The 25,729-nt window shown below is 40.7% G+C and overlaps 1 protein-coding gene across 11 annotated transcripts in view; it reads left to right on the forward strand.

The window, feature by feature from the left end:
- The window catches only part of CHL1 (cell adhesion molecule L1 like), a 142,261-nt gene that overhangs the window by 70,758 nt on the left and 45,774 nt on the right, over positions 1-25,729 (forward strand). For all 11 annotated transcript variants that reach the window (XR_015701283.1, XM_087743438.1, XM_087743437.1 and 8 more), the window contains 5 exons: positions 10,479-10,668; positions 12,657-12,762; positions 14,428-14,618; positions 23,381-23,503; positions 24,628-24,798. Coding sequence is in view for 10 of the 11 variants with exons in the window: in XM_087743438.1 (XP_087599564.1) it covers positions 10,578-10,668; positions 12,657-12,762; positions 14,428-14,618; positions 23,381-23,503; positions 24,628-24,798 (682 nt within the window). In the remaining variant the exon portion in view is untranslated. The remainder of the gene's footprint in view (positions 1-10,478; positions 10,669-12,656; positions 12,763-14,427; positions 14,619-23,380; positions 23,504-24,627; positions 24,799-25,729) is intronic.

A 25,729-nucleotide genomic window follows, 5' to 3' on the forward strand; every position in this document is an offset into this window, starting at 1 on the left:
AATGTCCCAATGACTTTCACTGTCTTGTAGCGTTATTGTGCTGAGATACAAGAATAACATTGATATAGAAGCAGATTTTCTTCACTTTTGATGTTAGATTTTCTTTGTTTTTAAGATTCCATGTGTGAAGTCTGCCAGGGTTTTCCTCTCGGGATCTTGGGAACGTGCTGAGCTTCCCCCGAGTCTGCAAGGGAGAAGTGCTGTGAGTGTGAATCTTGCATGGCACGGATGACGCAGTGGGCTCAGATTTAGGGTTTTTTTTGTATTTGACAGTATTCACCAGTGTCATACATTGTGAATGAGTTTACCTGTCTGGGTTACATCAGGAAAAATTGATCCCTAATGGATCAAGTGGAATAATAGCTGTTTTCTGCTGTTTATAGAGGTAATTCATTTGCAATTAAATACCTCCCCCGCCCCCATTCATACTGTCACCTTGCTACCAGCACAGTGAACTCTCAAGTAAATACAAACCCATGCTGTGAAAATCACTAACGCACAGTGGAACCCTCATTGCTCTGCAGCAGTTTCTGTTGTTGTCAGATGATTTTCCTGGCACGAGGATTGCTCCCACACCATGAGCATGCCGTGCTCTCAAATGGAGCACATTAGGTGCTGGGTGCTGTAAATTTTTCCCCCTCCTTTACTACCTGATAGAGTGCAGAATTTCTCCCGCGGCAGACTTTCAAGGAGCCCATGTGTGCGTTTGGGAGGGAGATATGCTGTTTTCACCGAGCTTTATGCTGAATGAACAATCTCATTAGACTCCAGGCCTGCAAGGAGCTCTGACTGACAGATCCCCTGCCCACATTTCCAATTCAGTAGGGCTCTGCCTGGCTTTGTGTCTGCTCAACCATGTGCTGTGGAGCAGGAGCTGGAATGGTTAAAACTAACTGTGGCATGAGCTGGTTTTCAAGAGAGATTTTCAAGGTGAGGCAGGATTTCTCCTAGGAGGTGTTGCTTTATTAGAACACGTTTGTTTGTTGATATTAACATGAGAAAACTCATGATTTTGGTATTATTTTGTGCTTTGAAAGAGGGAGAATGAGTGTACAAAAGAAGAAAGCGCCTTTGCTGGAAATTCATTTTGAAATTCGGAAGAACTGGCATTGCCTCTGTTGGAGAAGGCTGTCCTTAGCAGTCGCATCTGAAAACAAACTGCAACCTGCTTTTATTTCCTTTGTGTGTGGCTGACACGCTGTCATTCCCAGTCATCCAGCCTAGTTGCTACTGTACTTTGTTTCATGCTTCATGCTTGACCTATGAGCTGAAATGCTAATCGCTGATGAAAATTCCAATTAATATAAAACTAGTTTCAGCCAGAAATGTGGTAAGCTCATTTATGAGATGTGGTGTATCTCAAGGAAATATATAATGGCGAAAGCCTCAGACAATAGTTTAATTTTTTGCTGGCTGATGTGCTTTCAGATGTATCTGCAAAGCTCAAATCTGTGCTGTTTCATTACCAGCAAGGGGGAGTGATTTTCATTCCATATTTGTAGGTCTGTGAAAAAGCCATGCTCACAATGTTCCGCTACTACAGTGTTATCTCCTTGTGCTGGAATAATATCTCTGATTTCATTGGTTAACAAAAAATGAATGAGTGTATGGCCATACCTTTAAGAAAAGGAGATACAACAGATACACATGGGGGATTAGACTGCTCTTACATCTGTAAATGTGCATATATATAAACCTGGGAACCTTATTTTATGGTGACTTGTACAAGTATTATGCAAAGTACACTTTATAGTGCAATGAAGAAATATAATCTAAAATTCATCATGGTATTTTTAATTCAACTTTAACTTCAGATACCTTAGAAACTTGCTAATTAAGTAATTGTAGTTTTCTCAGAAGTCTGTAAAACATTTACATAAACAATTTATGCTGCAGGGTGTGGTACATACAGCTTAAGTATACTATTGGAAATCCAGATTTTCCCCTGAAAGAGAGATTACTGCCACAGTAGAACTGGGAGAAGACTAGAAGAAGATGAATGTAAAGATATGGACTGGTTCCTACTCAAGGGAAGACTAAGTCTCTGTCTACAGACCTAAACTCATCTGTTACAGGAGCTGCTGTATTGGCTCAGTGCTCCCACTGCTCAGAGTTGCTGCCCAGTTGACCTACTCCAAAAGCGAACTGGGGAAAGAATAATTTTACATGCAATAAGGATGGCCAGAGAAGCAGGACCTGAGACCAAACCAGGCAGCTAAGTTACCCCACTGCATGCACATGCTCTGGTTAAGCTGGTGCTCTGGTGGGGTTCAGTTTGGTAATGGGATAGCAAAGGGGGGATACAGGGAATTGCACAATCACAAGTGATGCGGAGGGAAGGACCCATAGGAGGTCGAGGAGAGCCAGTGAGATTACTGAGCAGCAAGTTTAACACTGCACATATTGAGGGACTCATTATCTCAGGTGATGGAGGTCAAGTATATCATCAATTAACAAAATAGAAAAAGGTACTTAAATTTATTGAAGAAAGACCCATTGGTAGCTATTACGGACAAAAGGTTAGATGCAGCATCTGGCTCAGAAAGCTCCCAAGCAGCTATAGGAGGAGGGCAGGATGTAGGTACCAGGAGAGGATCCTTCTGCACTCCCTCTGCTGCTTACCTGTGCCTGCCCCATCAGGAGGGCTGAGCCAGAGCAACTGTGGTGTGACCTGGTGTCTCTCTTGTTGTTAAGTGCTGTTGTTCTCTTTAAATCAATACAGATGCTTGTATTTATTCGTATGTTTAAGAACATCCATAATGGTGGAATTTGGCTGCAGGGTATTCAGGTTTATGTGCTCCTAATAGTAAGAATAACCACGTCAATGGTTATCTCAATTTACTTGTAATTGCTGTGTCAATAATGTTATAACTAAAGTTTAATGACGTATTCATCATAAACAATGTACCGTTCACAGTTAATGTTTATTTCTTTGGTTATGAAAAAACTAAACCAAGTATTGATTTCCACGCTGGATTTTCTTTTGAGTCTTTATTACAAGTGCTGTTTAGAGGCGTTTTGAGCTTACAGCAGAGCTGATCTGATGGGGCTGGCAAACCCAGTCTCCTGACTGTCTTTGCAGGGCTGCTACTTTTTTGAGTAGGTTTCCATTATGAATATCCACAGCTGCAAAAGTGAACTTTGTTTTCAGCAGTTGTGTAATTTGTATTAAGTTGGTTGTTTTATCAAATGGTCCAGGTCTTAAGCTTGCTCACACAAATTTTTGCAGGAAGCAAATACAAAAGTGGAGAGTTTTATTTAAGATTGCTTGTCTTAAAGTTTACAAATGATCCTCTGCTGGGCTAAGTCAAATCAAGTTAATGTGAGATGGGTTGAGCAGATAGACCAAAATGGGTACTGACAAATTATTTATTAAGTTTAAATATCATGTGTTGCCAGAAACATTGCTCAGTTCCACACTGTTTTTAAAAAACAAACTCTTGCTGACTTTAAAGGAGCCATCCAATGGTGCACGTTGGAAGATGTAAGGGGGGGAAAAAATAATTAAAAAAAAATCAGATAATCTAGTTTATATGACTCACTGATGAAATGACAATAGGGAATCCATTTATTTATTTTTTTCAGGAAAACCTGAAGACCTCACGTTCTTTGGCAGCAAGTACCTTTAGATCCTAGGAAGGAGGCTTCACATTGGCAAATGTCAGCAGACAGCTACTGACAAGCAGATCATTTGTACTGATTAGAAACCACGTTTCTTTAGTTTTCAATCATCATGTCTGTGTAAAAGACGTGCAGGGCTTTAAGAAATATGGTCCTTGAACTCTGTGATTTAGTAGTACAGGGCTTCAGCTACTAGATGTATGAAACAAATTAAATCAAATCTGTCAGGTGCTGTGCCATTATATGGGCAGAGTGATGACCAGGAGAAATCATTAACCATTTATAGCTAGCTTTTAAATTGCATTTTAGGATTTGGTGGTAACAGCTGGGAGTAGATAGGGAGTATTTGCAAAAATGGATAGTTGGTGCCGGCTGCCTTCTCCTAGGGCTGGGGAGATGCTCGTATGCCTTTTCAGCTTCCACTCAGCTCAGGGTAGATCTCAGACAGAAATGGCTTAAATTGAGTTTCCACACAATCAGCACAAACGATCATACTGAGACGTCGGTCACAGCTGGGCGATAGCAGACCGACAGCTCAGGGACAGGCACCAGCCATCACCATGCTGCGTCTGCCTGGCTGGGGAGATGCCCGGCACGGCCGGTGTCTGACCTCTCTTCCAGAAAACCAGTACTTGACAAGCTGGGCTCCCAAAGTCCCTACTTATTTCTTAAAACTTGTCTCAGGAACATTAATTGTAGCACTTACACTGTTTATTTAATCGAATGTTTTACTACCGCTTGTGCTGCAGTAAAACATTTCACAGCCTTGTGTACATATTTCTTTATTATTTATACTTATTCTGTCACATTTTTAGAGGGTTTTTGTGGTTTGAGAAACTGAAAGACTGATGGATTACAAAATTGGGAAGGCATAATAGTTGCAATCTGTTTCATATTTGAAACACATAAGTTTTGTGAAATAATGTTGAAGTTGTTTAGCTGCACTGAAAACTTTTACTTTACATGTGCTGTCCAATAATGTTTGTAAAGTCCTTGGCAAGTTAAATAATACGTAGACTTCTCTCACTAAACCTCCTGAGAGTGGAATTGCATCTAAAAAAAAAATCTTCATGCCTATGTGCTACAAGTCTATTTGGAAATATTTTACCATGGAAGGAAGAAGGTCTTTCTGATTTGGATGATTATTTTAATCACCTCCAGCATACGCATCATGGGCTGCTTTTCTGAGAACTGACAACATCCAAAAATAGGTGATTGGGATAGAGTCAAGTGAAGGTTATCTTCTTCCTGGTACTAACACTGGGATGTCAAAAAGCTTTGAGGGGAAAAACTATGTATAACATTGACACCTGAAGTAAAACGATGGGTCCTTACGAATATTCCTTCTCATCTTTTCCAAACACACGAGTGACTCTGCATGTGGGGAGGTTTTCAGGGAAAAAAAAAAAAAGAACTATAGAAGAACTATAGCTGCATAAATACTGTTGCTGTAGCATTACATTTAAGGTTTCACTAGCATAAATCTCAACCTTTCTTAACTAATTAGTGAAGCAGGGAGGTATTCCTACTTGTAGCATGGAAAAGCTCAGAGGTGATTAATCCTGTGTGCTCCCTGGGGCTCTGCCTGTATCCCAGGGGACCATGGCCCCTGTTCTGGGAGCAGCTGTGGGACCACTTTGTCCCATGCTGAACACACTTCCTTGCCTCAAGAGTTTTTTGCCACCCATTTGCTGGAAGGCTCTGCGTTTCTCAATGGGCATGGAGGCTCACTGGGGTGGAGATGAACACTTTCTGAGTAGAAGTGCTTGTCGTTACAGGTGTCACCTGCAGTATCCCCTGAACCAGGGCATGCAGCTCGGAGCAGTGAGGGTGGAAACAGGCAGGTGGAGCATCCCTGCTGTCATCCACTCTCAAATTCCTCAGCACCCGAGGTCACTCACTATGATTTTTGATCGAGTCTGATCTTCTCTGGGTTTCATACCACCAGCCTCGCCAAAGAGGCCTTCAAAGGTGACAGGGCTTCAGGAAGCTTTCCTTCAGAGGGGTATGTGGGTGGGAGCTGCCACCCCAGCCGCCAGGTCCAGGCTGACCTCGGGCTGCGAGCTGTGCAGGGATGGAGGCGGAGGCATCGCTTCTGGAGCATCAGTGCTCACCAAGCTGAACACTGACCACACCGTCTGGGGCTCACCAGGACATGGGCAGATGTGATGTGCTTCACAGTGCGACTGTTAGCTTTGGGTACAATCCAGCCATCTCCCTCGGCTGGGCTGCCACTGCTGCTGTTTTGAGATAGGGGACATTTTTGACTGTGTCTGGGATTTTTTCTTGTTCTGTGATTATAATCAAGAAAGAGTAGAATACTTAATTAAGCTCCTGTGCTATGTAGTCACTTAACTTGCAACATATGGTATAATTAAATAACCAAATTTTTATTTCTCATACCAGGAAGCGATTTTTTTCTAGTTTTGTTCTGTTATTCTGTAACTGGAGCCACACCGAAGGCTGTAATTTCTAATTACCAATGGTTTTTATTTAATAATCCTGTAATGTATATGTCACTGAGAAATTAAATCTGATTCTAGCTAATGATAAGGTCAGCCCAGAAATGTACCAGTATTAAGCTGTGGCAATTCAGTACTTTCATGAGTATTTGTGCTGTATAGGGCTTATACGAGGACCAAATCTTACATATTTTAGGAGGGAACCAAATAGCTGAGATTGATGCCATATTTAGTAGTGCAATGTAATTTCTCTTGGAAGCAGTAGACCAGTAATCTGGGAATTTTGGCTGTCATCCTGCTACTATTTATGAGCAATTTTAATGTAGTAATTACATATAGGGAAAATTGTTCACTAGGTTGATGAGATAAATGGAAATTTAATTTTTGTTCTTGTTTAGTTGTCCAATATTTTTATTACATGCTTCTGGAAGCAATGGTATATGATAAAAGAATCTGGAACTGCATTGCTCCTTAGAAATACTGATATTTTGAAAGATTTGCTCACTGTAAGTTAAAGGCAGCTCATTAAACAAACAAATGAGCTGTCCTTAGAGCAATCAGTATTTACTATTAACTGAACAGCACAGTAAATAATGAATTGCAGGTAAGGAACTACAGATAAGTATTTGCAGTGAATTCAAATTACTTGACTTAAGCCTGAGGTGGAGAAAAGCGAACATAAAGATAGAAATGGAGGGAGGAGGGGGGGAAAGAAAAAGGAAGAGGAGGGATTGTAAATGTAACATTTGTTGTAGAGTACACATTCAGTCATTGTGCCGAGGAAAGGTTTTCTTTGGTAATCTTTTGCCCCCCTCCCCAGTGCAAGGGATGCTTCAGCTGACTCCTTGTGAGAACAAAGGAGGACGTGGGATTCCTGGGAAAAAGCAGGGGTCCAAAGCAAGCTCTGAGCCTGATCAAGCACACTGGCTTGGAGAGCAGAGCTGATGCTTTTACCAAGGTCAAGATTTTGCAAGTTGCTCTCTGGCACTTACTAGACCCCAGGAAGGCGTTTTGCTTTGGCACCAGTGAGACCGAAACCTGCCCGTAGCCACCAAGTGCTTGCGCAGCTACCTCATTTATTTCTCCAAATTACGTAAGCACTTAAATTGTTCATTTGCTAGGAACTGGCAGAAGATGAGAAATTTTGGTTTGGAGTTTAATCATCATAGGAGTGAAAGATCGAGGTGCCTTAAGTTTGGGTACACAGCTGTGTTTAAGGCTGGGTTGGATGAGGTGTCTGGAGGATGTCTGATATTGCTCATTTAGGAAGGAGCTTGGGGTTATTTGGGTGCTTGAGATGAGAGGGAAGGTGATCTAATCAGGGACTCTGCAGTTTCAGCTGAGCTGTGGGCCTGAGGCTTGGTAGGACAGCCAAAGGTGTGACAGCCATACAAAATGCCTAAAGCTTGGTGGCCCTGTCTATATATCACCTTAAATAGGGTTAATCACTTGACATAGGTCTCCTTGTGGGGAGGATGTATGTCTCAACCTGTCCGTCTGCTGAGGACTGTCACTGTCCAGAACAGGGCACAGAAGGGTGACTGGTTGAGTGGGGCACATCGGCGGAGATACGCATTAAGTGTTAGCCTTCCGCAATAACTGTTGTCACAACCAGCACAGCCAGGATAACGCCTCTGCTACTCCATTAGGGGTAATATATATAACATACGAACAGGAGGCTTATCTTGCTAGATAGTTATCACTACATAAATACCTCCACAAAGAGACTGTTGCTTAATTCAGGTCACCCTGGGATTGTACCTCATGGAAACTGCCATACAGTAAAATGGCAGAGGTTAAATGCAGCTGCAGGGAGATTTCCAAGTGGCCTTCGGAAGTATCTGATTGCTGTGCACAAGTCCAGTGCCATCGGTCTGGAAGAGCTTGCTGCTTCCAAATGCTGGTGCTGTCGGCCCCCTGCATTAGTATTCAACACAAGGGAAAGAGAGCGAGGTGCTAGACAGACCGACTAATTACAGCAGCCTGCAGAGGCAAGTCGTGCCATACCACATGATAAAGGATATCCTTTTTATTTAGTACATTTCTTCTTTGCTCTCTGTCACTTTATTAAAAAAAGAAAAAAGAAAATGTGAGCTAATGAGTTTGGTTAAGGAATCAAGCTGTTTTCCTGTTTTTTCTTGAGTTTAATCTGAATCCATACAACGCTTTGTAACATTTATATGAAAAGAAACTTCCTGCTCCTCAGTCTGCAACCTTAGCAAGCTGCACACCTCCTGTAATCTTAGCTCCCCTTCCTCTGGTTGGCATGCTGAGACTGGCTGCTCTGGTCCCCAGAGCTGTCAGCAGATGGGGGGAGAAGAGGGCTTTGCTACCACTAATGTACCATCTGCAAGCAGCAACACTGGTCAGATTTTTATGAACCTAAATTGCAATTGTGTGGCTAGAGGGTTTGCTGTCAGAGCATCTGTTTTACCATTGATGACACAGATCTGGAACTGAGTGTCTGCCAGGACCAGGTAAGGCAGGGTAGGAGAGCCCAGTCCTGCAGTGACAGAAGTTGTGCAGCCATCAGGTGGCTGCTGTCTGGGGCTGCTGTGTGGCTGTGAGTCATGTGTGTCCCTCCCATGATGTGATACTGCCCAGAGTTTATTGGACTGAGGTTTGGAAAGGTCTGTTGCTCACAAGTCAGAGCTAGGAGAAATCAAACTGAGGTAAATACCGACTGCCACAAAGCAGAACTTACTGATGTTGCCCAGTTCTGCCTGATTTGCACCCAGAGACAACCTGGGGGTAGCAGCTCAGCCAGCAGATCCCCATCCCCTCTGGTACCCTTCTGTGCCGTCCCGCTCTGTGGAGCGAGGCACTAAGCAGATTAGTCAGCTTCTTCCATCAGTGAACACTTGGTGCCTAAGATACTTATAAGACATCTGTTTTTTAGCCTCATTTCTTTAGAAATGAGGCTTATGTGATTATAGTGTCTGTCTTTTGTCCCCTCATTGGCCAATTTCAATCTTCACCCAGGGATTTTGGTCTCAAAGATGTTGACTTTCAGAAAGTTTTCATGAACTGGTGACCGAGTGAACAGAAATTATCCTGCTAATGCCTCTGGAGAAAGGGCCACAGCACGAGCTGTTGCTCATCTCCGATAGCCAATGTGAGAGGGAGCGTGCTGGGTAAAAGGAAAATCTCTGCTTTGTGCCTGTGTTTTGTAGAGGTCCAGCAAACCAACCATCAGGAGCAAAGCGCCATGGACTAGAGTGTGCGGGCTGCATGGCTCGGCTCTGTCTCTGCTCCAGCTGCAGCCAGCTGTGCTGGGCAAGGGCAAGCATCCCCAGCGCGCTGCCCAGGTCCCACCTCCTGCCTGCCCCCGCATGCCAACTGCTCTCGGTGATCCCGGGATTGCTTTTCTGATCTATGGATTAACCCGGTGGTATGTGCAAAGATACAAGAGCTGTGTGCGAGCCAGGCTTAGTCTGGAAATGTATTGCATGGCCGTACAGCTCTGCTTGTGAACTCAGTGGCTTGAATCAGAACTTGCCATGCCGTGCAGGGCTGGGCTGCCGGTGGGTTGGTCCTTACCTCCATCATAGTAGCCTTGTCTTGATAATTGCTCTTGCAAAATTATCTTGATAACTGAGGTCTAAATTCTCTTGAGACTGATGTCCTGTAAGTGCTACGTGTTAGAAGATGCACAGGTAGAAAACATATCTTGTACCAGTTAATATTTTGCTGAGATATTGTGAATGATGCTGAAGACTGAAATCCTCCGTACAGCCATGTTTGTGGAATTCTCTCTCCTTTACTCCTTTGTGAATTATGCTTAAATGCTCATTAGAGCTGAATATGTCTCCTTTTGGCAGCCGCTTGACATTTTTGCCTTGTAGTGCAGAACCTAAGGATATATAATGGATTGTGTAAAACCTACGTATAGTAGTTCTGGGATTATGGAGGAAAAGCAAAAGTTTTGTGTTCTGGTCCTTATTAATGAACTAAACTATATTGTGTCCTTTTTTAAACACAAACAAAAGATAAAAGACATATGAGATTTATGAACAAGGTCATTAGTGTACCAAATTTCTCTCATTAGATCTGTTACATTACTTTCCAACTTACACAACTCTCATTAGAAAAATTTATGAACTGGAATGATTACAAATACACCATCTTTTAAACCGTCCTTACTTTTAATTGCAAAACAAAACCTAATTATACTTCTGTGCTATAATGGATTTGTACTTTTGTGCATGTATTTTTTTGTTAGAAATTTAAGAGACCTTCCTGAAGCTAGGGGGTGGGAAGAGAGGAGAGGAAATTGTACCACTTAGTGCAATTTGCAATTTAGCTGCAAATCCTGAAGCATTGCTTTAGTTTAGTAACCTTGTTAGAGCCAAGTTAATATTGCAAGCTAATATTGCTGTTTCTTCTCCTCACTAGACTTTCAATTTCACATCCTTATATCTGATTTGAAGTGACGGTGAGAGGAAGCATAAGGTATCTCTCATTCTGTTTGGAATCCTTGTTTACAGAAGAGTGATGGAGATGCTATTAAGCACAAAAGGCATCACCATATGCCTGTTTTTCTTTGTATTAAGTTTGGCAGCAGCTATTGAAATACCATTATCAGGTGAGTTGTAGCTATTTACTGCACACTTTGCTGTTTTGTTTTGGTGTCCCTTCTTTTTTTTAACCTTTCCCCGAAGAAAAAAATATTAAATCCTGCTTTTCAGTTGTTCCATTTTGAATTTAATTCTGCCAGAACACGGCCTTTGGGAAATTCAGACGTGATAAAAATGTAAGCTACTTTGTTTGGGCCTGTTTAAATGTAGCAGTAACCTTGTCTAATAACATATATCTATGTTTGCGATCCAACACACCGCTTAGCTCCGAGGGTTTGGTTTTGTCCTTCATATAAATTCCTCATTTTGGCTTTGAATCTCCCTGAAGCTTGTTTGATGTACATACACCCTTACTTACTTGTCTTGCAACTCTGCCATTTCAGTCTGAAAAAGGAGCAGATGTATCTCAGGGTGTACATTAGTCCCCAGAGAAGTATTTCCTATGCCTCGCCTACTGCCCTAGGGAGCACCTCCTTTATCCTTCTCTGGCTATGATGCATTCAAACTGCCTGTTTTACATGGTTGGTGTGGTTTCAGGACACGTGTAAAATATGGGATGAGGCTCATAGGGGACAATCCAATGAAAGCCAGTGGACCCCACTGCCTGGAGTACAGCCCAGACCTCCCAAGCTTTGTGCTTTTCAAACATAAATGGACCAGGAGAATTACAAACTACACGGGTTTTTTTGGGAAAAAAAACCACAACAAAGCAAAATTCAACAATATTGGGTTTTGAATGAATTATGGTGGGGATAAACAAATAAATAAATAAACCTAAGGAAAAAGAAATGTAGGCTCTTTGCAGGGCTCTGGGTGCTGTAGCCTCAGAGTAGGACACGGGCCAGTTTCAGGGCATTGTGTGGACCTGCCGTGAGCTGTTAGCACTCTGGCGTCTGCCAATAGCCCTGGCTGCAAAGGAGAAGGCAATCAAGCAGGTTTATAAGATATTTTTCTAAAGCTACCTGAACTTGTTTAACAGCATTTGGAAGTAGAAATTTTTCAGTGGAAGGTACTGCAGTGGCTCCTTTTGTTTAAATAAATCAGAAGTGGAGCTGTGACTATAAAGTGCAGGACAAACTGTCTGGGCATCCACTGCTTTTAAGTACCTACACAGGGGAACCATCTAGCCCTTAATTTGCTTTAATGAAGCATTTTATATTTTAATAAAAAGGAATTATGTCTGATCAGTGGAGCTGGTGGGCTTGGAAGTGTTTGGCTTTGAGACCACATGGTATGGCAAGACACCGTGTTTCACTCCAGCTTTGAGCTTCCTGGATTTAAAAGAGAAACCAAAGACCATGTTAATTTTCTTCCTGGCTGTTTACAACAATGTGATGATCCTATTATCCCCAGCTCCACTGCAGGGAGCATTCTCCCTTGTGCAGCTCTGTTACACAGATATTCGCAACACTTTAATTCACTTAGAATAAAAAGTTAGTGAAACATCGTTGCGTGACTGTGTGACTGGTAATGGCTCTTCCCATGCTGTACCCTGGAGGGGGTATTAAGTCATCTTTTCAGTCCATGGATTTCCTGGCAATTTCATCCAGGATGGAGATAGCAGTTTGCTACTTCATGTGTGTGTATCTGTGTCTGGATTAAAAAGCCAGTTATTGACCTCACTGATGAATAAATTTACCAGTCCACACACCCATGCTTTGGCTTTAGCTTTAGCATGGCCCCACCTCTCCTCTGCCCTGGATGGGTTGGTCATGATGGAAGCGTGTGCCAGTGATGCCTCTGAGTGACTGGCCGAACATAGTCAGTGCTGTCAAGCCTTCCTCTGGCTGGTGAGGCCATGGTAGTGTTCAGTTTTGGGAGGAGAGAGTGATGTCGATGCCAGAAAGATGACGAATCATCATCCTTTTTTTTGAAGGCGAGCCTCACTCTGTGCAGGAGTAAGGCAATGTTGACACTGTCCCTCTCGAAGAGAGGACCTGAGCAGAATACAGTTTTTCTTGAATGGCATTTTAACCTGGTACCTCTTTGTGTTCAGTTGTGCAGCTTCCAACAATCACAGAGCAATCTCACACCCAGGTTGCTTACCCTTTTGATGAGGACTTTACAATTAAGTGTGAAGCTAGAGGAAACCCACAGCCCACGTGAGTACTGCTTTCACCTGGAGAGGCAAGCAGAAATTGAGTTTGCTTTTAGCCTTTGCCAAACACAGTTCTGTTTTTGAGGAGCGGAGGAATAGCCGATGTACAGTAACCTGCTCATCATCGTAAGACAAGGTTAAGGTTTGGGTTTCCATTTAGGCCATTCAGCTTTTGTTGCTCAATCACTTCCACTCACTCTGTGAATAGATATCAACATGCCTTTTTCTTGTTGGGAGATGTTTCATTTCTCTAGCACGTGCTAAGTTCACACCATGATTTAAAAGAGCTTGTCTGGGCTGTGCTGCAAAAGATAGGAGGTGTGTAATGGTAATCAAAGGGTCCCAGCTGTTCTTCTGCCTTTTCCACAGCAACACTAAAAATACCAAGCACATTAAACGGTGTATTCAGAGATCGCATTTGCATTTTATCAGATACCTTGTCTGTACCTGACATCATCATGGCTGTGGTGATGTTACAAATACACACATAAGGAGTTATTCAAATAAATATCCAAAGATAAGCTTTATGTATTTTACACCAATATAAAAAGGAAAAATATTTTTAATGAAAAGGTGATTAACAAAAATGTAATAATAACATAGTAAAAGCTCCTCCTGAGACTTTCGCCACTGGATAGTGTACGGGCTAAATTAATAGCTGGTTTGCATGTCATTTTTACTCTTAAATCCTTCCTTTCTTTTTTCTCTGCAACACAATTTAAACTTGCTTAAAAAAAGCAATTGTTATTTTTACATCAAGATGATTTCATAATTTCTAATTGGGCTCTGAATGGAGATTTGTTGTTTTGTTTTCCTTTGTATCACTGTTTGTCAGCTGATTGATGAAGCTTTCTGGTATATTTAAAAGTATGTGATAGAGCTGGTTAGGCAATAAGAACCCATATTCCTCTCCATACAGTCACAAGGCAGTTTGCCTCAGTGAAGTGCCAAAACATACATTTCTTTTAACATTAATTTATTCTCTTAAAACATTGCAAAATGTTGAAAAGGGTACGTGTTCCACTATATGCGTGTTATACTGTAATTTCCAACTGTCTGCTTTTGAATCAGTTTAGCCCAATTTCAAGCCATCTGAGACTTCCAGATAGGTAAACCATGACCAATCCGGCAGCATTCATCAAAATCACACCCCGGTAGCATCAAAACCACAAGTGATTCTATGTCAAGACCAGGAGAAACTCAGTTGAGTCATCTCAGTTTCTCCTAGGTTCAATCATGGTATGTCCTGTAGATGGTGAGAAGAGCTCCTGTCAATCCTTGCCAGTCAAAAGTACCAGCTCTCCTACAGACACAGCTTTTTCACAGACCTCTAGTTCCTTTCACTGTGTGGCTATTGCTTTCACAGATGGTGTTTCTCATTTATTGTCCTTGCCTTAAGCTTTGTATTCTTATTTCATGTCACAGTCAGTTATCCAAAAGTAAGGTGTCCAACAGGAGAGACATGCCCAATAGCTAATACAAGTTATAGTAGCACAGTGGTCATTTTACCATTTTTTTTTACCATTCAACTCTCTCCTCTTAAAAAAGAGGAAAAGTTTTTCCTTTTATTTTAATAGTATGCTATTGGACCCATATTTACCACTGGTTTTGTACCATAGTGCTCTCTGTTCTGTGACCTGTTGTTTGTAATACTTGTATTATTTTTCAGCTTTAACTGGACTAAGGATGGAAAACCGTTCGATTTATTATCTGACCCGAGGATAGTTGCATCTAACAACTCTGGAACATTTGTGATTCAAAATCGAGGAATCATCACCAATTTTCAAGGGAAATATCGTTGCTTTGCATCCAATGTGCTGGGAACTGCCATGTCAGAAGAAATCGAACTAATTGTTCCAAGTAAGGGCTTTTGCTTTGCTTTTGTTTTGTTTTGGTTTTTTTTAAGATGAAAAACTGTATTTCCTCAAATTAAATGGAGAAGAACTAGTTACTAATAGGGCATATGTAAAACATACATTGTTTGTTATTTAGTGAATACTGGAAGGAAAAAATCTGTGTGCTCCCTGGAATGATTTCATTTCATTCCTGGTTTTGAGGACAGAAATCTGAATGACCAAATCTGAATGCAGGACTTCAGACAATACCACTGGACTATAAACCTCTTACAGGTTTCCAAGTGCTGATACTGACGCTCTTTACAAACTTTAATTAATACAAACACAACTGGGTAGATTATGTATATGTTTTCTTGGATATATTAATTTGGAAAACGTTTATTTTTCACTTTTGCTTTCTGAGTATCATCTGCCTCGCTTTGCCTCTAGAGGGTGGGTTAGAGGGTAAATTAGTATAAACTTTTTAATAGCCATCTCAAGAGACCTGAATGTTCAATGATGGAAAATGATTATTTACTTTGACTTGCCTACTTAAATGGGCTTTATAAAGCACTTGCTTTGCCTTTGTCATAAAACCCATAAGAATTCTTTTTTCTTTTTTTACTTCTCACTATTTGCTCTTGTGGTGCTTCCACTTCTAATATGCTTCTCTTTCTGTAAAGAAGAAAGCATAAAAATTGATGAGAGTTGTAGTCTGGTAAATTCTCTACCTAATCTGGGCAGGGACAATTTGTTTGTGAGCTGATGCCAGCACATCATGGAAATATAAAAATTAAAATATTTTGAGAGATAAAACAAATAGCAGAATAGTAGCCATCTTACAATTATTGAAAGCACAGTACAGTTACAGAAAGATATTAACTGTTGATGAAAGATAGAAATAATAGCATAAATGGTGAAATAGTGTTAGAAATGTATTAAAAATCAAAAATGTAGTGGGCAATAAAGGAATAGGAAGTCATCGTCAGAGAAAACAAAATTGGTTTGAGTCAAATCACTTTGGGGAAGTGTTGTAAAAGACACTGTGACTTTGAGGAAACTCAAAGTTAAAGTTGGAGTGATCTCTCTAATAGTGGAGAAATTTAATTGATAAAAATTAGGAATCATGCGATGCTTTCACTTTCCAAACATTTACTGGAATGCAAATGCTGTTAAGAGTCATAGGCCTGTAATAGTTCAGCTTGGCAACTGTGACTGAGTGCCCAGAAACTGGCAGGACAATATGGTCTCCATCTCAGAGCAAGGAACATGAAATCAGAAGGTGGGGGGATGGATGAGAGAAATAGCAGTTTATTACTGCAAAACGGCAATGGATGCAAATGTTTGAAAACTCAAGGGGAAGCGATCCAATCAACTGTGAGTTCATTAGTCTGATGTCAGTAGTGTTCAGGGTTTGGTATAAATACTTACAAGGAGAATATTAAAGACCTGGAACTGAATGGAAAATAACCTCAAAAATGTAGTTGTGAAAATTAGTGATCCTAGAAATGTGTCCTTCCATCATTAGCACAGAGGAAGGGCAAAGGAGGAAATGGGTGATTTTGAGGACCAGGGTTATAAAAGTAGGAAGAAATTTACCGATTCAAAGTTCAAGGTCATGATTAGGACAACATTGATATAACTGGCTTTGTACCAATATATTTAAGCACTTGTAGTTTGGAAGTAACATAGGAATATGAAGACACAATTGGTCACAAATTCAGGATTGAAATAAATGAAATAAGAAGAGGAAAATTTGAGGCAGAACCTTCCTAGTGGGAGCAGAAAGCATGAGAACTTTCCCTGGCCCCGTGATGGAGCAGTGCGAGAACATGAAGCAGACTATGATGTAGCCGAGTGGCATAGACGAAGAAGAAAATCAGCAGTGCAGTGGAGTTTTTGTTCAGACTAAATCCTGCGTTTCCAAGTTCCTACAATATTTTGTTATCAAGGGATCTGAAAGCACTGTGCATATGTGGAATTGGTGTGTCCACGTGGGGGACACATTTCCACAGTCTTCTCAGCCTTTGCAGTGACAGGAGGTGGCCACCTAGCTACAAAAACCTACTTCTGGCAGGTCAGTGCACATGAAACAGGCTATGAGAAACATGCATAATAATTTCTGTCATGTTTTTGTCACAGGAAATAATCCTGAGAAGTATTTTGGGCATAGCCGGGGTGGGAGAGTCGCGGTGCTTGTGGCCACGTTGGAAATAAGACATATTGCAGGGGCTGGGAGAGTTCCTGGGTGAAGGGCTGCTAAGGATGCCATGTAAATGTATTGTTATGAGTGCTCTTCGTGAAAGACAGGATTTATTTTCCTCCCAGACGGTTTTATGGATTTTTTTCCTTGGGAAATTAATTTCATGTTGCACTGTATTGCGTAGTATTCCCTAATGCAGTAGCTTGGTGTTTGGTGAAGAATTACCAAGATTACATGTATTGTTATATGGTTTAGTCTCTACCGACTTGCAGTTGCTTTAAGGGAATAGAATTCCTTAGTAGAGGAGAACTGCACAAAGTTTTAGGACAGTAAGTTGAAGTTTATTGAAGTAATGATATAAGTTGGCTCCACAGGTAGGACAGTGCAGCTGGTGTCAACTGGAGTTTCAGGCAGGAACAGGAGAGTGATGCAGTTACTCAGAGCTTTAGACAGGACATAATTATTCACTTCGGAATCTGGCCAGGGCAGTGGGGTTAATATGACTTCTCTTAAGCAAAGTGTCTCAGACTCATTAATTTTCAGAGGAGTTCAAGACCTCAGTGTCATGTTTCAGTGAAGGTATATCACCTCCAGCAGCAGAATATTCTGATACTCCATTGCTGCTGAACTAAAAAAAATGCTTAAAAAAGGAAAATAAGAACAAGTTGTTGTCTCTATCTGGGATTATTGAATCTGTACTCAGGGCAGATAATTTTTGTTTTTAATGAAAAATTGTCTATATTAGCTTGAGTCAATATTAAATATACTGGGGGTAGTTAGCAAGAAATTGAGAAGTTACAAACATGGTTGTTATCCAATGCGAGAGGAATTTTAGTGCTAATACATGCAAAGTCCTAAATCCAGAAAATAAATGGTACAGATAATACATTAGAGGGGTTTACCTGACTCCCACACCTTTTAAGGCACATTTACTTTTATTCATACTCTTCTGTCATAAATTCTTTCATTTAATGGTGCAATGTACATGCTGCAAATTAAATTAGGATTCAGAGAGTAATAGAAGACACCTTTGATTTTTCTAAAGTGCTGTATAGTCTACAACTATGCTCAAGTGAAAGAGAGCTGCTGGTGCACAGATCCGCTGTAAATTAGGCAATCACTGACACAGAAGAGTTTGGGATAAATTACCTCTATTCACCCACAAGTTTTGAAGCAGAGACTGGTACATGTGAGATCACTACATGCATTCATGATAATGATGCAGAGGTGGCAGTGCTTTGCCAGCTGTATTCAAGTAAAAAGTAAGCTACTTGGCAAGTCACTATGCCAATGAAGGGAAGAAAAACCCAGCAAGTCAGACTAGGACAGTTTTTTTCATAAATTACATTTACACTGCAGAAGGGGAATACTGGGTCTGTAAGGAAAATAAGGTTGCTGCTGAAAAGGAGAACAAAAGACTGTTTACTCACAGTAGTCATTCCAAGAAAGCAATAGAAATGTCAGCAGAAATGATCATTAAATGTCACCTACATAATGAAAATACCACACCTCCCCTATACATGATGACATTAAGGAGAGTGGGGAAGAATGGGGTCTGAGGATCTCTATATGTCGCATTGTTTACAAAGTCCGGATTGGTACAAGACACATGCAGCATGAAAATGAATTTAAATAGTGAGAACGCAGACCTCAGCTACCCCCCTCCTGTATTTAGGGAGTCTGTTGCTTGAATTACTGAGTAGGCTTAATGCCAGAGGAAGAAGTAGTATGGTTTAAACTTCTTTAATTAACTGTAGTGTAAAAGACTCTTCATGGTAGACTGCGTTAAGATTTATGCTCAGTATTTCTAAAGCTGTTGCTCTAAAAGACTGAAGATTTGAGGATGGAAACATAGCCTAAACATAAAATTGTCCAGTAGCAGGCTATGCTATGCCAATGATGTTAGTTCTAGCATTCCAAAAGAAAGCAAAACCTGTATTAATATTCAAGAAACACCAGACATGAATATTGTGAGATCATTAAAAAGTATTGAGCTGATACTAAAATAGGACGTCTCAGTAACATGCTTTGTGAAGGCATTCAGTATAGCCTTTTTGGAAGAGAAAACAAAAGAGAGTAACTCATGGAGACTTTGCAAGCGGTGGGAATAAAATTCAAACCTCTTGCCTCCTAAGCCAGTGTCCTATTCCTTTGACAACTTCTCTGGCCATCTAAATCATTGGGATCAGTCTGGCTGTTGCCAGTGTCCATCATTTTGGAAAGGGCGATGGAGAGAGATTTACACAGAAAAAAGACTGTCACTGATTCCATCATAAAAGCTTCTTTGAGAGCGAGTAGACTGACAGCCACGGTCTTCCTGACAGCCAGGCTTTCCTAACTTTTTCAATTTAATTCAGCAATTAAAAAATCTATAAATAAGCAGGATCGTATGTCATAAACAGTTCAAAGGCTGCAGTGAAAATTACAGATTTAACTACTACATATACTACATGGATCAGAATATCAATTGATGTACTGAGATGAGTACTGGAAGCTGCCCAAGCTGTATTCGATACAACTCATGTGGTCGGTGACTCTAAGTCACGTTTATGATTCTTTGATATGTTGGGCTGTTCACTGCACGAGATATAGATCTGTGTAACAGATCAGTCAGCTACTATTTAAAGTGTCTGAGGAGCTGGTAATTTCCAAGATACAGAAATTTCTTGACTATTTCCACTTTCCCTCACTCTTATATACTTTAAAGATTTATTTGCATGGAAGAACTTAAGAATATCCATGATGGGTCAGGCTAAGCATCCCTCTAGCCCAGGACACATCTCCAACAGCATCCACAGAGATTATAGAAACAGACCTAGTATATAGTGATGTTTTCCTACAGTAGTTTCCCAAAATGTTTGCTAATTGCTGATTTAACATAATGAGTTGATTCCCATTTTACACCAGATACTGGTAGAAACCAGACACAGGGGTCTAAAGGACTTCTACAGTTACCTGGAGAAACCCTTTTCCTTCAGTTCAATTTCTCAACACTTTACCCGGAAACAAATAAAATATCAGATTGAATGGGCTCCATTCTCATATAAACTGGTATAAATTCCCATACTCAATACAGTTATAGTGGTATGAAGTCACTATAGCCAGCAGTAGGACAAAAACTAAGCTGTAGGACAAAGCATGCTAATAGGTACCTGAGTAAATCTGAAGCAATCCTGCTGGGGACAGGAGTACCCCAATTCTGGTTGCTATATTTCTGAATCTATACTGCTAGAATCAAATTTAGATTTTACGTTGCATTGTATTCATCTCCCTCCTGTTTGCTTTTTGTTGAGATATACTGCATTTTCTGAACAGATAAGAAGTAGGAGGGAGTGATCTAGCCTCCTTCTGAAATTTCTCTCAGCCAACCTAATTTGCCAGTGGTATTGCAGCCTAACCTCAAGTACAGTTCAGTCATTAAACTTTGAGTCACCCCAGGGATTAATCAGAGCCTGGTTCCTTGCACAAATGACTCTGGACACTGATAATCTTTCATTTCCATAGTTTACACACTGTCAGATCACTGTGATTCTGGTTTTTGAGTGCTGTACAGCATTCACAGTACAGCCTTGCCAGGAAATAATACTTGGACAGTGAAACCTTTCCCAAGACTGTTTCGAGAGCTTTATATGTCACAGTGGGCTTTTAGAAGATGTCTCTGTAACAGAATTCAGGTGTGCAGTTTTTCATCTTCCCTGTGGCTGTTTCATACATGCCACTTGATTGCTTGTGTCGTGAGAGCCGTCCTGCTGGCACTTCAGCAAGCGTTTCTTAGAGTCATTAAATAATGTTGTTCTCCCCTGTGTTATGGATATGTGAGAGGTAGCACTTGGAGCTACGCTGGATTCTCTGTCCCCTCTCATTATGTCTGTGTGTGGGGAATTGCATGAAAGATTGACATGACAGTTTTAATGGTATCGCTGCAAAGAGATCAATTGGTTGTGTCCATGTGCTGCATTGATAACTCCATACAGTATTAAACACTTTCATGACACAATTAATCTTGTATGATACTTTCGAGCTTAATTCAGCTGTGATAGTTTCTGTGATCAGCCACAAATCAGTAGTGATTGATTCTGGAATATCTGCTAATTAAAACAGAGCAACACTGCAAAAAAAAAATTATTGCCTACATATACATACTGAAGACAAATGTGCAAGAGCCAAAGTCTAATGTGATATTGGCTTCATAGTTTTAATAAATCTCATGCAGAATTCAGAAGCAGTTATTTTTCTAGTCTTTGAGACCTATGGGACCTCCGCAAGAAAATATGCTTGTCAGAAGGTTTGATTCAGGAATTTATCATGAAAGTTGAGTTTTCCTCCCTTACAAAACTTCAAGGGTTCAAAACACTTAAAGTTATGTACTGAGGGGAAAATCAAAGTTTTTCCATGTTTTTCACAATGAACAAAGTGAAACAAAACAGCATGGAAGAACCCAGAAGCCCTGACAGCCTGTAGTTCAAGTACTTGTTAGAGATGGAGGACACTGGGGTTCAAGTTGCTGCTTCTCCCATTGGGGAACAAAGGCAGACATCTGGGCCATGCATTGGAGATGAATGCCTGTGCTGCCAGCGAATGACACCGAGACCGTGATTTTTCACTGTCTCCTGGTGGAAATTGCTATCTTTTTGTATAATTCTGTAATTATTGGCTACAGAAATTGGCTGAGAAGGCCAGTGGTTATGGCACCCAGCTGGGATATTGGAGACCCAGATTTAGTTGTTCCAAATGAGGCAGAAAATGGGTTTGAACAAGAGTTTCCAATGTCCTACGTGAATGGTCTCACTATTAGTCTATTTGCTGGTCTCTTTGGTTGTCTTAGTCAGAAATCCCTTATTCTTCACCTGATTCAGCTTTCTTAAAGTTTTGTTGAGAGTGATGTGCTTTTGGGAATAAACAAGCTTTACATCAACAAATCAGCTTTTTCCAGCTGGAAAATGTTTGACCTCTTCAGCAATCAGTAAATGTATTTTTCCAGGGCTTGAAGAGTATAAGTTATTGAAAATATTGGATTTTAATATGTAGTTCCCTTCATTATCTGAAATTTCACCTACAGAGTGGGTAATACTCATTAGCTCCATTTTGCCTCTCCTAAGAATTCATAACGTATTAATAATCCTCCTGGAGATAAAATGTATGCGCAATCTGCATTCAAGCAATCAGCATTATACTGATTGCTTCTTTTTATGTTTACTAATCCTACAATGTATAAAGTCTCCTCAGAGTACTGGTCCTGCATTTCTCACCCTCCTTCTTTGGTTTGACTCCTGCGATGTGACACTGCAGATATCCTGTAGAGCCACCGGACCACCGATGTTTCAAATTGTTTATTCTCTATCAGAGTTCCCTGTCATGACTTGAACACTGGGATGGCAATATTTGCTGTGCCAGTTTATTCTGCACAGCCAGGATGCTTTCATTCCTTTGCTGTTTAATTGCTGTTAATTTTGCTGTTTAATGCTGTTGCCTGAACTGAAACTTTCGCTAGTTTGAACTTGCCTGGAATGAAAGCAGAAGACAACGTCTGCCCTGAAGCTGTCTTAGCTAAATTTGTTTAAGGAGTGGTTACATTTTGCAGGCTAATTTCTTTGCAATAATCTCTGAGCCACAGCCTCCCAGTGCTTGGTTTGGTGTGGGCTCCAGCCCAGCTCTGCTTCCCCTCTGCTTGGATGTGCTCCAGTTGCATTTTGGGCTGCCGAGACTGGCCAGGTTGCACAGGTTTGCCAAGTGTGGTTCAGGCTTTGAACAGTCTGCTGGCATCAGTGCTGATGCTCTAGGTGATTAAACAAGTCCTTGATCCATTAATTATTTAATCTATATTTAAGACCACATAGTGCAAATTTGTGTGTTCTTCCGTGCAAATCCTGTCTCTGCACCCTGAAGGACAAGCTTGCTGAGAAAGTCTGCAGGTCTGCACAGCAGAGTGGATGAGGAGGCAATATAGTCTTTAAATCAGACTTCTGCTTCATCTGATTCTGGAAATGGATAAGAATTGGGACAACTCCAGGCACAAGGTGGAATAGCTGGCTGATGTCTGTCCTCACCAGCATTGACTTGCAGTAGCTTCTTGGGAACCACTTTTTAGCCAAGATTTCTGAGAACATACTGCACTCCCAGCTGGTTTCTGATCTCCCAGGAACAGCCTGGGACCCGTCAGTGCACAGTCCTCTACACCAATCTTGGCCTCAGGCTTTGGTTCAGTGTGGCTTTGAGCTGTCCCTTGCAGACAGTACAAATAAATGAACTATAGAAAGCGTTTGGAAATAGATGCATTAAAATAAAGCCGAAGAAAAGCTCATGGACTTCACAGACAACACCACCATTCACTTGCCTGATTTCCAATGCTACAGTCTGTGCACTTTATGAATGAAGAATGCTAGCAGAGCTTTCTTACTTTTAGTAAAAAGCATTGTTACCCTGTATCACTTTGTAAATAATAGTAGTAATTACAGGCAGAGAATGCAAAGGATGATGTTAAAGTGTTAAAGTAAATATTTTATTAAGAACTACATTCAGGGGGAAGCAAAGGGCAAAATTTCAAAAGGTAACAATAAAAGAGGAACCTCTCTGTTTTTGTACAGGTGTACCAAAATTCCCAAAAGAAAAAATTGAGCCCCTTGATGTGGAGCATGGTGATTCTGTGATTTTGCACTGTAACCCCCCAAAAGGCATCCCACCTTTGCACATCTATTGGATGAATATTGGTAAGTAAACAATTTTTACAGTTTGTATGAGGAGACTCAAAACATTTGTCTTCCAGAGCAGTTTCATTACAGATTCATAATTGATGGGAATGGTAGTTGTACAAGTGCTTAGGAAAAAGATCTGGATATTGAAAAACAAAATTGAAAAATGGAGAATGGAGATATGTTTTTACATAACACAGAGTTCAATTGTAGAGTGCATTTATGCAACATATTATTAAATATGAGATATCAGAAAGCTTGTATATCAGTAAATGAGGCTACCAGTATTGAGGCCTACTGCATTTACAATAGAGAGGATAAAATGTGTCAATATATTATTTCTATCATTACTATTTTCCTCTTTTCCTAAACTAATGGTTGATTTATGATACTAAGAAAAAAAAAATCTGTCAGGTACGTATAATTAGTTCCTTGTAGGTTTCTGTCACGTTATTCTTCAGCATTTGTGTTCTGCAGGAATTTCTGGCTCTTGGGAAGCAAAGTAACTTGGATTGCCTCCATGAGATCAGGAGTTTGTTTCTGATGCTGACCAAGTACTTGCAGAGACAGGGTGCCACGTTAAACCTCTGATCTTATAAGGCAGCCTCTCTACTCCTGACATACATATTTAGCACAGACCTGCATTTGGCTAGATCAACAGTGAGACAGTACAGCAACCCTAGTTTGTACTAACACTCCCTTGCTGTAATGTGTAGTTACAGAAGAGCAAAGTGCTTGGGAGACTGACCGTGAGGGACATCTGTAAATGGTGACCTCCATATCATCATTACAGGCCTTTGTATCAGGGAGAGGTGATGGACATTTCCTTTGACTTGAGCAGGAACTTTGTACTGAGTATTTTTTTATTATCAAATTTTCATTATCAATTATTTTTCATATATTTTATATAATATATTATTATATATGTGATTATATATTATATATAAAATATTTATTATAAATTATCAATCATACACTGAATATTGGTAAATAACCCATTGGTTACGCTGGGCCTTCTGCCACTTTCGCATCAAAGTTATAATCTGTATCTGGAAGCAAACATATGACAGGAGAGCATTAGTAGTCATATTTGTGAAACAGCTCAGTATCATTACCATATCGTAATTATTTTTTCTTCCTAGATTTGCAGCACATTCCACAAGATGAAAGGGTCTCCATGAGCCTTAAGGGAGATCTCTACTTTGCAAATGTGGAAGAAAATGACAGTCGAAGTGATTATTGTTGCTTTGCAGCATTTCCAAGACTGAGGACGATTGTACAGAAAATGCCAATGACGCTGAAGGTTTCCCGTTGTAAGTCTGTGGATGAGTAGTTTCTTGTTTTCTGTTGTTTTTTCTTTTTTAACTCCCCAGGCATCAGCAAATGCAGATGTGTGCCCTGTGTCTCTGATGCAATTCTCTCCGAAGAAAAAGCAAGTTACTGTGCTTATTCCTGCATTATTAACCTTACTCTAAGGCCTAAATTCAACCGATAAAAGCTTTTTGTAGCTGTCAGGCCCCCAAAATGCCCCATTCTTCCTCCTGTTCTCCCCCCAGTGAAAGCCAATGATGCATTAGGGAAATCTGCTTCTCTCGCCATCCAGTGGGTCACTGATGGATGGGACTTTGCTGAGTCTTGAGAACTTTATGTGGCCACCTCCTCCCTGGGTGCAGGCCTGGTTTGGTCTGGGTGCAGCAACGCAGTCGGGAAGGATGATGCTTTCCAGGTCTTTGCAGGCTGCCTTGAGCATCAGTAGTGACACACGAGGCATTTTCCGTTTCCTTAATGAAATGTTGAGTAAGGAACATAAAATTTTATTTATTTATTTATTTATTTTAACATCTCCGTACTCCTGTAGGCTCTGAGGATCTTATACAAAAGATTGTTTCAGGTACTTCCCCTGCATCTGAGTCTCACTGGGGCGAGTTGGGTTTGCTGTCCCATAGGCATACACATGCATATGTTCAGTGTTTACCTACCCAGTACCATCAAACTGCTAATTCATGCTGTGTAAAGCCACTGAATACAAGGGGTGTACAGGTATCAGTGTTAGAAACAGAGGAAAAGAATACAAATATCCAAGCAAAAAAAACCAGCCTTCTAGGGCATGCTCTCAGCTGCGTTAAATCAGCAAAGCCCGACAGAAGCCGGTGGAACTAAGGCAGCTTATAGCAGCTGGAGATCCATCCCGCTTTGCTTGAATCTCTTTTGGCTGTAATAGTTTCTGGTATCACTTGTACCACT

The sequence above is a fragment of the Nipponia nippon genome, unplaced genomic scaffold (genome assembly GCF_047370975.1).
Source record: "Nipponia nippon isolate SJK-2023a ecotype South Korea unplaced genomic scaffold, ASM4737097v1 scaffold_9, whole genome shotgun sequence".
Lineage (NCBI taxonomy): Eukaryota > Metazoa > Chordata > Aves > Pelecaniformes > Threskiornithidae > Nipponia > Nipponia nippon.